This window comes from Euprymna scolopes, chromosome 15 (assembly GCF_053919585.1).
Source record: "Euprymna scolopes isolate OS-2025 chromosome 15, ASM5391958v1, whole genome shotgun sequence".
In the NCBI taxonomy this organism is placed as follows: Eukaryota; Metazoa; Mollusca; class Cephalopoda; order Sepiida; family Sepiolidae; genus Euprymna; species Euprymna scolopes.
Window position 1 is genome coordinate 27,256,582 of NC_136496.1, and position 16,326 is coordinate 27,272,907.

At 33.0% G+C, this 16,326-nt stretch overlaps 1 protein-coding gene across 2 annotated transcripts in view; it reads right to left on the minus strand.

Annotated features, from left to right (window-relative positions):
* Positions 1-1,682: 1,682 nt before the first annotated feature.
* Positions 1,683-16,326, minus strand: part of LOC145293754 (intermembrane lipid transfer protein VPS13B-like) — a 260,242-nt gene continuing 245,598 nt past the window's right edge. For both annotated transcript variants that reach the window (XM_080140245.1, XM_080140246.1), the window contains exons 49-52: positions 14,420-14,590; positions 13,106-13,208; positions 12,577-12,841; positions 1,683-3,526 (exon numbers count right to left, since the gene is read on the minus strand). In XM_080140245.1, coding sequence (XP_079996371.1) covers positions 3,269-3,526; positions 12,577-12,841; positions 13,106-13,208; positions 14,420-14,590 — 797 coding nt within the window. In that variant the 3' untranslated portion in view covers positions 1,683-3,268. The remainder of the gene's footprint in view (positions 3,527-12,576; positions 12,842-13,105; positions 13,209-14,419; positions 14,591-16,326) is intronic.

Genomic DNA, 16,326 nt, shown 5'->3' on the forward strand with positions numbered 1-16,326 from the left:
TTAGCAAATTAACCCATCCTGAGATGCTACTACCAGGGAATGCCAACAGGTCTGCCCAGGCAATTTTTGTTCCGATACAGTGCTTTTCTTATTGGGAACTGGATTTTAAAATCCTGCTTTTCTGACCTTGTATCTAATCTTCTTGCCATAGGGCGGGGGGGGACATAAATAAAAAAAAAATACAATCTTTGGGTGAATTTTCTCTTTACCCCGAAGAAGACTGCAGAGCACAACAGTTTGATGCTTTGGTTGTTTTGTTTTACGGTATATCAACCCTTTATTTATTGCTCAAATCTGGTTATTTTGGTAGAAATTTTTATGCTTCAAGTTCTTTATATCTTCAAATATTCATTCATGGATCGGTTTCATTGTTTTGTAGAAGAAAATGTTTTGGTTTTGCAGAACATGATAGAATTTTGCAAACAGAGAGGAAAAAAAAAAAAAACAATGATATCAAATGTTTGGTGCAGTTTAGGTTAGGAAACCAGTATCTTCAGACAGCCTCATCTGATAGTACTACTGCTTGGCCTTCGGGTCAAGATCAAAGTGTAGTATCTGTTCTTCAGATCTACACTCCAATTTCTTGTTCTCTGTCAGTGGAGGAGAAATCCTTCACGACTGAGACAATTTTTATTTTTGTTCCTTTTCTCCACATTAAAAAAACGACCCTGGTGTCTGACTGTCCCGTGGGGAGGCATTGTAAATAGGAACATCTATGATAACTATAACAATCTGAAATGAATCAATAGCGAGGCAAGGGTTGCTTAATCCTCAACCAGACCTAATCTTCTGAACCTGCACTGTTTGATGAATTTATAGTGATGCCAGGGTTGCTTAATCCACAACTACGACGACTATAAGAATCTGAAAATATATAAACTTAAAACTGGTTGACTTTTTTTTTTGTTTTTTTTTAGTTTTAGATGGGATAAAGTATTTGAAAATGTTATTTTAAAGAACTTGCTGACCTTCAGAGGTCACATGTCATTAAAGTTTAACAAAGGAACCATACGCCCTCCCTTAACCTTTCACCTGGCAATAGTAAATCCTATCGGAGTTAGATTACAGTTTTAAAATATCCACGTCCACATCTGTTAGAATGGAAATGTTGAGATAATTGCATGTTCGCAATTCGTGAACAGAATTAAACAATTTATAGCGTTTTACATCAAGTGGCTTCATGCCTTGTCTGGAGCAATTTCCATAAAAATAAAAAACAACAAAAAACAGAAAAAAATCATGAAATGGAACTTGCTAATCTAATCTCATCATCGCCAGACTAATTTACTCGGAAACAAAATGATGGCTCTGTTTGTAGCATGTCATCACAGCCTATTTACTCTGTACCTGCTGCTGGTAGTCCTTTTTATTTATATCTTATTTTGATTGTTGTACAGAATTCAATATAATTAAAAAAACAAAGATACAGAAAAATCTTTGATTTATGTAACTGTAACAAAAAAAAAAAGTCATGTTCCAAAAACCACATAAATTGATCAAGTAGTTTATTTTTTTTAATATAGAAAATCATTTTTTTATGATTCTTCAGTTATTTTAATAGTAAATCACAGTCATTACAAGCTTGATTTGGACCTTGGTAATTCGAATTGAGTTGTCTCCCAGTATTTATTAAAGATGACAGAGATAGATCCACCATTCTTGCATCTTCATAAAAATTTTTTTTTTTTTTTTTTTTTTAAATAATAGAAAAGAACTTACTGGATCAATTTACATGATTTTTGGAACATGATATTTTCGTTCCATGACAGGTTCATATATCAAAGATTTTTATGTATTTTTATTTTTTAATTAGGTTGAATTCTGTACAAAAACCCTCATTTGTAGATATGACTTTAACAAATGCTAAACATAAACATCGGCTTATTTCCAAAGAAAAAGTTGAATCACATTTAATGTACCTTATAGTTTCAGACAATCCCTGGTGATTTAGAAATATACAAAAGATGTTTGATTAGTTGATCCGGAATGTGTTGAAGAATTGATATTAAGATGTAATCAGATGGTCCAGTAAAACGTTTAATCGGGTAAATCTCTGGAACCACGGGCACCATAAAATCGGTGTGGCATCTGTATTTATATATTTATGTCTGGATAACTTGGAGGATAGCTTGCAGGCAGGGAGGTGCAACCAATGAGCTGAGCAGACCAAGTTGGCAACTTTCATGTGGTTTCGTCCTGTAAATACCTGATTCTAGAAAGAATTGGGGGAACCAATCCAGACAAGAGAATCAAGCCATTCAGCAGTCATGCAATGCCAATTCTGATAACTTTATGATTTCATGGGTACGACGTGCCTTAAATAATTTCCAGACTTCATTTTTTAAATACCTGTACAAAAATAGTCTGGAAACTTATTGAAGGCACCTTGTAATTTAGTTATTCTGAAGTATCAGTCCCTTCACCATTTTTAAAATCTTTTTCTCTTTTACAGGCGCCATAGAATTGGTGTTGCATCTGTATCTATACAGTGTAACCCGGATATAAGAGACCCGAATATAAGTAAAACGGATATAAGAGAGATTTTCTCTGGGCCTCAAATTAGAGCTTTTGTTAATGCAAAGGGTGACCCGGATATAAGAAACCCGGGTATAAGAACGTTGTAGGGATCATATATGGAGTCTCTTATATCCGGGTTATACTGCATTTTTAAATCCGGGTAATATGGGAGCTGGCTCCGGTAAAGTTAGTCCAGATGTGAATATTGCCTGAGCAGAGAAAGTACAAATACTCTCTTTTACATAATACAACTTTTACTATGGATGTATGCAACCTTCATGTGGTCCTGATGCCAACACCAGAATCAAGGCATTCAAAAGACATGCAATGCTAATTCATACAACTTTATGATTTTACAGGTAATTTTGTTCTTCTGAATTATCAGTCCTCCATTTTTCTGGGTAATCATCTTTTTCAATAAATATTGTAAAATTGGTGTTGCATCTGTAATTATATATTTAAATCTGGATAATATGGGAGGTGGCTGACCTGGCCTGAGCAGAGGAAGTTTAAATACTCTGTTGCATAACACCACTTTTACTATGGATGTAGGCAACCTTCATGTGGTCAAGATATTCAAAAGTCATACCAAGCAAATTCATACAACTTTATGATTTTACGGGTAATTTAGTTATTCTGAAATACTTGTCCTTCTCCATTTTTTTTTTTTTTTTAGTAATAATTTTTTTTTTTTTAATAGCAATCTCATTTCTAAGATTAGGTTCTGAAAATAAAAGAAAAGAAAAAATGATTATAGTGGGAATCCTTTTCCAATTAGTCTATTCTTGGCCATTTTGAATATCGTAACAAAAGCCTCTTTGAAATAAGGCTCTACCCTGAACTCAAAGCGTGGGATATTAGCTTTGTTCGAAGAATGGACAGGGCTCTGGAAGGCAGGGTTAATCCCTCCGCTCAATGGTTGGTTGATGCTGCTCAGATCAGGAAGCGGAACGTAACCCGAGGCACTATCAAGGAAAGCGGTCACCCGGTCCTTGTTAGGATTTCGCTCCTGAAAAAAAAAAAAAAAAAAAAAAAAAATTACATTTCATTAATGCAGCAATATTGGATGATGGTGTGTAACAATAGTGTTAACAAGTGAAGCATGCATGGTCCCCGTGAATGCACAGTGAACGAGGCATAAAAAAAAAATGACTAAGTTCAGCATCCCCCCCCCCGCCCCAATTTAGCCCCAGAAGTCCCCAGGGGACGTCAAATCCTGGTGAAAATAAACTGTGCAGTTTTAGGCCTTAACATATATAAATTTGAGTTCTGCACCATGAAAAAAAAAAAAAATGACTAAAGCCATCATTCCCCCCCCCCCGCACTATTAGCCCCATAAGTCCTCAATTTGAGTTCAGCACCATGCAAAACTGCTAAATAGACATACATCGAAAATTTTGGACAAATATGGTAAAATAGTCCACTATAAAATATATATATATATAGATAGATAGATAGATAGAGAGGGGGATAAAAGATCAATAATTGTGAAATTATAAATCAGCTTCAAAATGAGAAACAAAACAAAATCAAATTGTTTTGTTTCTTCTTTTGAAGCTGATTTATAATTTCACAATTATTGATCTTTTATCCTCTGTATTAATATAGCTCTAAGTAAATACACCCATCGAGTTTATCATATATTTGCAGTACTTCAAGCACAGCACTTTTCAAGCATTAACAGAAACTTTGCTCTTTTAGACCTAGGGTCTATTATTCTCTATTATATATATATATATATATATATATATATATATATATATGCTTCCTATCTTGGGTTGAGCATATTGGGAAGTGATATACAAATTACCATTAGCGCGTGAAGCGATGCTCTTTGTGTAAACAAATGAGCTTAGGTATTTGGACAATGTCAAAACATTGTTAATTCACTGCCCGCATAGCAGCAGTCATATAGCGCACCGGTTAGAAGCTCTGACTGTCGTTTGGGCTATCAGGTTTCAATCTTGGCTTGAGGCAGTTGCTTGTCAAGCCGCACAGATGAGCTGTGAAACAGCGAAACAGTACTGTACGTGAATTATATTTTAAAAATAATATATGTTTAGAGGTAAAAAACAAATAGGATAAAAAGTGCTCAATACTTTAATAGGGCTGGCCATGTTTTATTTTACAACCTCAAAATATTAACTTAGTCTATTGCAATTGTTTTCGGCAGACAGAGGAGTTTCTTGTCTGTTTCTTCAGATCTCAAAAGTTTTTGACTTTTACCATCTGAAGAAGTTAATATTTTGAGGTTGTAAAATAAAAACCAATGTGTATGCGTGTGTGTGTGTGTGCGTGCGCGTGTTATACTTTTATTACTATATATATATATATATATAGATATATATAGATATATATATATATATCCGTCTGAGGAATAGTTTCTACTAAACTCCTCTTTCAAATTTTGATCTACAAACTTGAAACTTGATAAATAGAAAATTTGGACCTGTGGAACAAATTCGATTTAGTCTTTAGCTGGTAAAAATAGCTGCAAAAAGGGTCAAAACTGAAAAACAAAATTGGAACTTGGCAGGCGTAAGTAAACTTAAAATGCTCTTCTACGCATATGCAAATATACATTTATATGTTAACGTCTGTTCATTTTTACCACTTTTCTTATCCATCTCAGACAGAGGCTGAAGTGCTAAACGGTTTTGATTCTGGTTTATGGCACCCAAGTAATATTTTTATCCTATTTACTTTTGAAATGATTACTATATATTGGGTACAATATAATAATCAATAGAAAATTTGTTCTATAATAATAAATACAAAATCTGCATAAATTGAAATATCATATTAAAGTATATTTTACAACTGGGCAATGCCAGGCAGCTTGCTAGTTTATACATAAAAGTGATCTTATGTGTGTGTGTGGAGCAGTCCCTACGAAACTACTTTCTCAATTTTTGGTCTACAGACTTAAAACTTGATATATAGGGGATTTAGACCTGTGTAACAAATTCGATTTGGGTTTTAGCCGGTAAAAATAGCTGCTAAGGGGTCAAGGTTGAAAAATTGAAAAATTGGAAATTAGCAGGCATAAGTTGGCTTAACGTTTATCTTCAATACATTTATACTAAGTTAGCTTTTAAAGTTTTGATTTGGACTTAGCTCACATGGTAACAAAAAAACATTGGACAGTTCCTACTTACAATGTCTCCCCACGGGACAGAGTTAGACACTAGGGTCGTTTTTTAATGTGGAGAAAAGGAACAAAAATAAAAATTGCCTCAGTCGTGAAGGATTTCTCCTCCACTGACAGAGAATAAAAAATTGAAGTGCAGCATCTGAAGAACAGATGGTATTTATTTGCTCCCCCACTGAGCAAATTAGGCACAAGGCCGTTTTTAATGTGAGGTAAAAACCAGCTCCCCTAAAAGTAGGCAAAAAGGGGGCACTCTGGTTACCAAAAATAATAATTGTCCCAGTATAGAGGGTTTCCCCTCCATTGACTGGTACAAATTATCTTAAGTGCAGCATCTGCCGGAACAGATACTACACTTTGAGATATTAAATCTTTTATTCATGTTAAAAAATACAGTAAAATTAACGGTGAACAAAAAACTTAGGCACATGGCCAACTCAAAAGGGGGGAATTTTGGGGGTCGTTGGTCATCCTTGTCACTCCAGAACTAAACAAAGTCAAAAGTTTCTCCCAGCTAGTATCTTCTTTCACCATAATACCGCATTCACCCTTTCATATTGGGGGACGTCCTAGTAACTCCCAATTTTTAAAACATTTTTTATTGACGTGTAAAAACAAAAAAGATAACAATAAAATGGTAACAATAATTCATTATACTACACTTTGATCTTTGTATTTATTTGCTTCCCCACTGAGTAAATTAGGCACAAGGCCGTTTTTTAATGTGGAGAGATTGGGGAAATGGGGACCAGCTCCCTGGGGAGTAGGGGAGCTGGACAGTGACAATTGGTATGAAGGGTCTCCCCTACATTGACCAATAACTGATTGCTCAAGAGCAATGTTCTTATATGTGGGCTTTCCCCCCACATACGGTCTTTTATTGCAGTATCTGCCAGAACAGATACTACACTTTGGTCTTAACCCAAAGGCCAAAACATTGGATAGTTATATGTTTTGGTTTCAATCCTAGCTGATGGCAATCAAGTTTGTTTTTGTTTTAAACTTTTTAAATCACTACTATATATTGGGTACAATATAATAATCAAGAGAGAATTGGCTTTATAATAATAAATATGAAATCTGCATAAATTAAAATATCATATTTAAGCATATCTTATGACTGGGCAATGCCGGGTGGCTTGCTAGTTATATTATATTTTTAAAGTATTGATTACCTTTATATACACAAAAAAACAATGCTTGAAGCAAACTACATTAAATTTTTAATATCTTTATATTGGCATATGATAGAAATTGCAAAAGTTTGTAAGTTATCCCTCCCTTTTTTTGTTTGCGGTATCTATTTAAAAAAGAGTATGTATATGGTGGCGGGCTAGAAGGGCAGGCAACGAGCACCAAAGATGAGGCGCATTGAAGTATCCTCCAGTCATGACCACTTCTCCAAAGCACATAGTTTAAAATGACGGTACTAATGCATATTGTGAACCAGATATATCTCAGCATTCACTCGGCTTTGGCCGGAACATAACGTCAACAGATGGATTATGCCGAGCGTCACCGATTAAATCATAACAACGCTACATAAAAGAAAAGAGGCCACTAAAGGATAAGGGTTAAAGAGTGTACAGTAGAAATTGGACAATATAGTAATCGTTAGTAATGGAAATTCAGTAAATTTGTTAACTTATATGGAACGGCTCATCAAAAACTTGTTTATGTTAGACTTGAACGCAACCATATTGTAGTCAGCTGGAAAGCAGGAAAATGGAAGACAATTCCATAGGCGTGCAGCTCTAAGAAAGAAGCTTTGCTGATGGAATCTACGCTTAGATTTAGGCGCAGATAAAGAGTGGCGAAAATTAGTGATAGTGTTTTCTGCTAGACGGGTGTTTCTTGTGAAAGTTTGGCAAGGGGGGGACCATAGATTGGAGCTCAGCCAAGCACTTGGCATGAAAATAATGATAAAGCAGAGACAAACTCGCAACTTTTTTTTAATGTCAAGAAAAGATTAGAAGAAGTAAAAATTAATTTTTTTTTTTTGGTCAAATAATTTTAAAGAAATGTTTTAAAAAGCGGTTCAAAGAAAAAAAAATTTTGTTAATATATTTTGTCATTTTTTTTTATGTTTTAAAGTTTGTTTTTTTTTTGTCAAGGAAAACTGGAAACAAAATTGTTTTTTTTCCAAGTATTTTTTTTTTTTTTTTGTAAAAAAAATTTTTTTTGTTTTTTTTTAAATTGGAAGAGAAGGTTTTAAAGATACATTATGCTTTGCATGTAACAACTTCTTTTTTTTTTTCCTCACCCAATATATATCCAAAAGTTGTTTGCTAAGCGCGCGCACTTGCGTACACCGCTGCTTCCTTATGATTCAGTGCGCCACGTTGTGATTGGCTGGTCGGCATGTTATGTCAGACAGCAGCTAAACTGTAACTGTTGCTTGGTATAATCTGGCTGGTGTCGTCATGCTCTGGCCGAAGCCGAGTGACCACAGAGATATGTCTGGTTTACAATACGCTCAAGTACTAAAATAACATTAACTGAGTACAACCCTTGTTGATATGACATTCACCAAATTGAAATTTTACCATTGAACATTTAATTTCTATTGTCCTATGAGAGAAAGTAAAAGATCTCATCCATAACCGATTGACTTATACAGTTGTTTCGATTGAAAATGGAACTTTCAATGATTAACTAAAGAAACATTGTCATAGACAGCAAGGAAAGATCGTTAAATAGTTATCCGTTAATTTTGTTTGTTTAATTATCTTGTTTATTTGCCTTAAGAATTCCAGAATATGGTAGGCCGCCCAGTATTGCCCGGTTGTAAAATATGCTTAAATATGCTATTTTAATTGATGCAGATTTCGTATTTATTATTATATTGTATTGGACCCAATGCATAATATTTTTTTTAAATCTTTTTTTTTTAAAAATGACTCGCGTGCCACCACGGAGAATTGAAACCAAAACGTTTAGCTTACGATTCACTTTTTCTTTTGTTATTAATTCCTGAGCTATGAAGACATATTTGCTGCAAGGCTAAAAATTAAAACACGATCCAATAGCTATTATTTTATGCATGCATATTTGCAATGCCGCTGGCAATTTTCCTCAGCTAAAACCCAAGTATAAAGTTTCGCATGGGTTTGAATACCCTATATATTAAGTTTCATGTCTGTAGACTAAAAACTGATGGAGGAGTTTGGTAGGCAAAATTTTTTAAACAAATATATACACTCATACATAAATATAAATAGAAAGAAGTTTGTGTTTTCTATAACCTTTTCAGGCAAATAATATGCAAGTATAAATCATGTAGAATATCTGCATGAATATAATTACATGTAATAGTTAACTAAAGATGATCATTTCATAAGATAATCGAAAAAAACTAAAAGGGAATTAATTAAAATGAATGTTTAAAAGAATATGCAAATTAGCTAAATCTTTTGCAGATAAATGCAATTCCATGACACATAAATATAAAAAAAAAGTTGTATTTTCTTTTTAAATAAATAGAAAAAAGGCTTGCCTTTTTTCTATTGTTCTTGGCCTTCAGGTCAGACCGTTATTGTTATCTATTTTGTTTTTACATGCTAATAAAAAAATGTTTTAAAAATTGGGTGCTAAGTAGGATGTCCCCAAGTACAAAAGGGCGAATGCGGTATTATGGTGGAAGAGAAAATTGTTTAGTTCTAGAGTGACATGGATGACCAACGACCCTCATTTTCCCCCTTTTGAGTTGGCCTTGTGCCCAAGTTTTTTGTTCATGTTTATTTTTTCCTGAATAAAAGATTTAATATCTCAAAGTGTAGTATCTGTTCTGCAGATGCTGCACTTAAGGTAATTTGTCTCAGTCAATGGAGGAGAAACCATCTATACTGAGACAATTATCATTTTGGTCCCAACCTGAGTGCTCCTTTTGCCTTCTTTTGGGGGAGCTGGTTTAACCCCACATTAAAAACGACCTTGTGTCACATTTTGCTTTCGTGGGGAAGCAAATAAATACAAATAAATGGAAAAAGGGTTTTTTGATATGAATATAAATACACAAAAATAAAAAATCAAATTTTAAGGAGTATAGATTCCAGAATACATAAATAGAAGTAATGCCTTCTAATTTGTTTTATTCCGCCCGAATGGATCAGAGGTTATTGCAAATTGCATTATGATGACTGAACTTATCCAGGTAGGCTTTGCATTTGGAATGACTCGTATATTAGTTACTGATTGCAAAAATGCACAAAAAAAAATGTTTGGCAACAATAATAGTTAAATGTATACAAATAATAATAATATTGATGACTAAACTAGAATATAACACTGTCGCCATATGTCTTAACCAGAATTACTGAAAAAAAAAATCGATTTTATTTTATTATATATATATATATATATATATATATATATATATATAAACAATATCGATACTTTACTTCCTAACGAAATTTTTCATATTTTTGGCCTTTAAACAATTATAGACTTATTCCTATAATAAAATTATCTGATTAAGCAAAAAAATAAATAAATAAAATGGCTCCTATTCTCTACCAACAACAAGTTGAAGTTCACTCTCTGCAGAAAAATCTTTAATGTAGCACGTTGTGATACTATAGACGTCCCCCGCCCCGCCTAAAGTGTCAAGAAAAAAAAAAAGAGGAATTTTTTTTTTTTTTAATCAAGGAAATAAGTTTATCAACAGAACAAATTTTTCATCAAGGCACCCCACCCTCCAAAAAAAAACTGCAGAATAATTGAAAAGTAACTCCCTATTTTAAAATACATATAACTTATTTTTGAAATATAATTTCTACAATAAATGAATATAAAAAGAAAGTATAATGCATGGACTTTTATTCAAAATTCAATATGGCTGCCTTCACTCACCACCAGCTTTTCAAGTCACATCAACTGATTTCACAAGAAACTCTTGCAGAATAGTTGTTATAACTTCACAGATTCGCCTTTCAAGTTCTTCTAAATTACTCCAAATATTAAATCACATTTGGATCCCCTAATTACAAATTCACAGGAGAAAAAGAATAGATGCTCAGCCCAAGGGAGGTAACTTCACAAAAAAAAAAGAAGCCTTCTCCCTTTGGAATTGTCATCTTGCATTGTGTATATATTTTTTAAAATAAAAATACACATGAGTATCGATCCTCTGTTTTGTAAAAAACTTTTTTCACTAAAATTAATAATTAGCATAGACATCCTGAAAAATTGAGTCATAGGAAACCTCCCCCCCACAAAAATATCTTAATGATCCCTGAAGATTGAACTTTCTTTATGATCTATGGACCCACTCTCAAACCCACGGTTCGAATTCTTGCAATGCAGAGCTAACCCCTCTTTTCCTTACTAGAAAAAAGGAAACATGTATTCGACACCCGAAGAAGGTCGTAGGTTGCAGCAACCGAAACGTTGTGCTAATAACCCCTAAGATGAGAATAATAGTCCGATTAATCAAAATAATACAAACATTCACATCTCATCTCAAAAATTCAGAATTGCAACAAAAAATTACTTTAGAATTTACAATGGGGGATTAGTCTTGTATAGAACTTTAACTTAACATGTTGCTTTTTTATATTAACTAATACAGCATTCCAGAATATGTAAATATATATATTAATTCACTTCCAAATTCTGTTCTTTGCATATTTGTTTTTTCTTTTCTTTTATCCAATTATATACTTGTTCTTGTAGTGAAATGTTGGCATCCCATATCATTGAACAGTGATAAGTGAAAGATTGTCAGACACTCATGACTGGAACTTAGTGAACAAGTCAGACATAGAAGTTTATTTTCTATAATATAAATCTCACTTGTCTGTTAGTGTGTGTGTATGTATATATGTTTGTATGTCTCACTAAAACTTTCAACACATGCAATGAACACTGACAAAATCGGTATCGTTAGGAAGATCCATCTCTCTGACGACAGATATCCAAAAAATTGGCCAAAAACATTAATTCTTTGGCCGTCAACTAGGCTGTTTTTCGTAAGGAGAGGTTAGTTTTTAATGTAGACATGTTTGCAAAGTCATTCACACCTCGTGATCTCGGCGTACGCATAAAAGAGGTTATTTTGTGAAATAAACTAAACTAAATAATTAGAAGCGTGATGTCACAAGTCATGTGGGCGAGACAACTAATACGTTTGCTTTTTTGCTTTCTTTTCGGGTATTTAACTATTTTTTTATAGGGACTTTGATTGCTCAATACCCTTACTATAGCACCTCTTCACACCTGGGCAACGTCGGGTAACCATGCTATTTTTTTTTTTTTTTTTTTTGCTTATAAAATTTTGCTTTCGTTTTCACTTCTGGCTGACACCCCCCCCCCCTGTCACATTTTTTTTTTCCCCCCAATTAATAGCAGATTTTACAATCGGGCAACCTACTCCGCTCTTCCCAATTTTTTTTTTTTATGACCCCACTAGTTTGTACTAAATATGATATGGTTAGACAATAGAAAGGATTGTACTAAATATGATATGGTTAGACAATAGAAAGGATTGTGAATTTTATTAATCATTCCCTTGAAATAATTTTTTGTTTATTAATCATTTCGGTGGAATTTTTATTTTGGTTGGTAGGTTTTGTTTTACACTTTTCAGGTTATTTAATGCCGAATCCAGTGATTTTGAAGAAAAAGTTTTTTAATAGAATATATTTGTTTTTTTTCGAGTCAGTTTCTATTTAACCCATAGTTGGGACCCTAACAGTTACTACCACTCTAGGTTACAGTGGACCTGGGAGCAATTGCAATTAAAGGGTGGCTCCACACTCCCCAAAGCCCACAAGCTGGGGCCTCACCATCGGATATAGTTTAAGGTCATATCCAGGACCTTTTATTTTGGAGTGGCTGGGGTCACCCTATAAATTATAAAATCTTCTCACTACGAATAAGCAAAAAAAGGTTGCTTTTTAATTTTTTACCTGCTGATTCATTTGCTGGTTGAGATCTTGCCATGTGAAAGTGAGCAAACTGGCGTCGTCATCGTCTTCATTAGATGGGACGAGGCATTCCAATTCGGATAAAGTGAACATCTGGGCGGACATATCATCCTCAGTGTCGTAGGCAAAAAGTAATTCCGGCGTCAAGAGAAGGACTACTTTGGTCCCAAATCCGGTGATGTCGAACTGGATGACTTCAATTGCCAGCAGAAGTTTCGCATCGGGCATCACAGACTGCAACGTTTTACTGTTTATAAAATAGGGAAACAACAACATTAAAAATAAAACCATTAAAAGCAATAAAATGGAAGTTTTTTTTTAAATAAAATAAAACTAAACTAAATAATTAGAAAATATATTTGCACTGCATGGCTTTCAATATTTCAAATTTCAACAATGCTTCAAAAAAAACAACAATCATCAATGACGTGTTAGATTTAATAGAAAATTAAAGATTTTATATGCAAAAGAAAGAACAGGAGAGATACATTTTAAAAAAATATTGACTTACAAAATATATTTGATGCTGGAATTTTTTGATTGGTGGACAGCAACGAGATGGGGTTTGAATCTTGCTGTAGGGACACGAGTCAATCCAACGCCATGTAGTATTCCTAGAAAAAGAAGTAATGTTCATAATTCTCTATGAAAATATATGACAAAGTTTAAACAAAGTCCGCAAGGACATGTGGCATAGTGAATAAAATACTTGATAGAATTCAGTTGTAAGTTATATACTCTTTTGGAGACTGTAGTTTGCCATGTGAAAGTGAGCAAACTGGCATCGTCATCGTCTTCATTAGATGGGACGAGGCATTCTAATTCGGATAAAGTGAACATCTGGGCGGACATATCATCCTGTAGGTTCAATCCTCAGTGAGGGCAGCACTCAAAAAAAACACAATTGTGAATTACTTAGAATTTCTACCCAGTCACGGTTGATGGAACGAGAGCATGCTACCCCCGTGAATTAAATAAGGGGTTCTGTTCGAGATTCTGTGTGACAGAATATACCTGAAGAAGGTTGGAGGTCACATCAACGAAAACATTGTGTGAATAACACTTAAAAAGAGAACAGTAGTTCCAATACTACAAAAGTTTAAACAAGTTAGATTGGTTTTAAGTTCTTGTGTAGGAAAATAACTGCTTACTATAAACCACCTAACATGCCATAGCATCCCTGCTAGCTTAGATAAATACTTTAGCAGTTTTAACAAAAAAAAAAAGGTACAATATCAGGGCATCTGTGCCTAAATCAAAACGTACATTCCATGAACAAAGTTTTTTTCTTAGAACTGCATGCCTGTGGAACTCTTTACCGCTTGCCTGTTTTCCACCTGACTTCAACTTGGATGTCTTCAAGTCCAACATAAACAAATTCCTGATGAACCGCCCCCCCCCCTTAAGTAATGACATTTTATCAAATCTCCAATACTAACGAATACTACAACACTATCCCATTGATTACTGTACACGCAATAACCCTTATCCTCGAGTGGCTTCAGGGCCTTGATAAGTGGTGACCTCCATATATATAAAAAAAAAAAAAAAAATCTCCTTTTACACTGAACATCCACAGAATGCCAACATCAATATATTACATATGAAAGCGTCCGCTGTGGAATTTCAACAGGTCCTACTAGCAATCTATTAATAATACACGAATAATCTTTTAATGTTTTAATAATGTTGTGCGCACAGTTAAAAAAAAAAAAAGGAGATGCTGACAAAAGCAGAACAAATAAGTACGAGGGCAACCAAAATATGGATTTTATTTTCAGAAGAATAAACCATTTTATGATTTGACTAAGAAAATAATTCTTACCTTGACCAGTTTGTGATAAAAACTCTGCGGCGCCACCAATAGGTTTGGTAACAACACCAACCAAACCTTTCCCAACACCCGCCACAAACCCGCCTGCAAGTGAATTTTCGGTAACTAGTTGGGATGATAGTATTCCTTGGATCGGTTGGTCAGCAATACCAGCAATTGCACCTTTGAAAAGTGAATCACAATAATTTTATTTAAAAATAGATATTTATGTTTTCAACAAATTAGCTTCATCAAATTGAAACATATTTCTTCTAAAAAATATTAAGACATTGATTTTGAAAGAAACATTCTTGTTTTTTTTTTTTTTTTAGAAAACTTTTTGTATTCCTACACGTCAACACACAAGAAATAAATACAGAAAAGATATAAACATTTATATATTTTTCGTATTGTTTTTTTTATTCATATATATATATATATATATATATATACTTTTTCTGATTCCGAAACAAGTACTAATTCCAATTTTTTTATAAAGTTATTTGCATTTTGATTAAATAATATTTGTCAATCTGAAACATGTTTCTTCTAAGAAATATTAAGGCATATATATATATATATATATATATATATATATATATTTAAATAAGGGGGTAGTCACCAACAATGTGTATTTTTTAACATTATTTTATTATTCCGTGTCTTGGATTTTCATTGAGAATTATGTTTGGATCATTATAATAATGTTTTTAAATCATTGAAATTGTTTTTATGCGTTTCAGACGTTCTGTGAAGCGTCCTCATCAGAAATTATTTTCAAATTTTCACATTTGAAAATAATTGCTGACGAGGACGCTTCACAGAACGTCTGAAACGCATAAAAACGATTTCAATGATTTAAAAACATTATTATAATGATCCAAACATAATTCTCAATGAAAATCCAAGACACGGAATAATAAAATAATGTTAAAAAATACACATTGTTGGTGACTAACCCCTTATTTAAATATACATCTTTCTTTCGTTGGAATTTCTTAACCCATTTTATATAAATATATATATATATATATATATATATATATATTAATGATGGAATGATTCCATTATTTTTCCCCAATTCCGATTATTTATAAATCTCTAAATATTTAACTATAAAACTGGCATAAACATAAAAACACACTTGTGATGGGAGAGATCTATAGATTTTAGTTTTACTAGAAGTTTAATAAATAAATATTTATTATTTTATAAGTACTACCAGCAATCGAAGATTTTTCTTAAACCAAAAACAAAACAAAAAGAAAATTAAAGGAATCATTTTGTCATAGCACAAATTTTTCCGATTCCAATACCCCAGAAAGTTCTGAGATTCTTGATTCCAATTAATCAAACCAACACACACACACATATATATATATAGTAAGTTATAAAATATATATGGCGATTAAACTACACTGAATATTCCGCATTTCATCCACTCTAGGACTCTTCAGGCTTATGCGCATAAGCCTGAAGAGGCCTAGTATGGATGAAACGCGGAATATTCAGTGTAGCTTAATCGCCATATATATTTTATAACTTACTAACTAGCTCTACCTATGTATTGAGCACTTTTGAAGCAAATACTTAAAGTTTACGCATAAATTTATACTTTCGTATATTAATTTTATGTGAGTAAATTAAGTAGTTATATATATATATATATATATATATATATATTCCGATTTTTTATAAATCTCTAAATATTTAACTATACAGTTGATTTTTTTTTTTCTGATTACCATAAAAACACATTAAATGTGCATATATTTTCTCAAACGTAAAAACACACGTGTAAGTGGGGGGGGGGATCTATAGATTTTAGTTTCTCTGGTCGTTATAAATCAATAAATATTTCTTATTCCATTATTACTACAGGCAGTGGGAGATTTTGTTTTAAACAGAATCAAATAAAA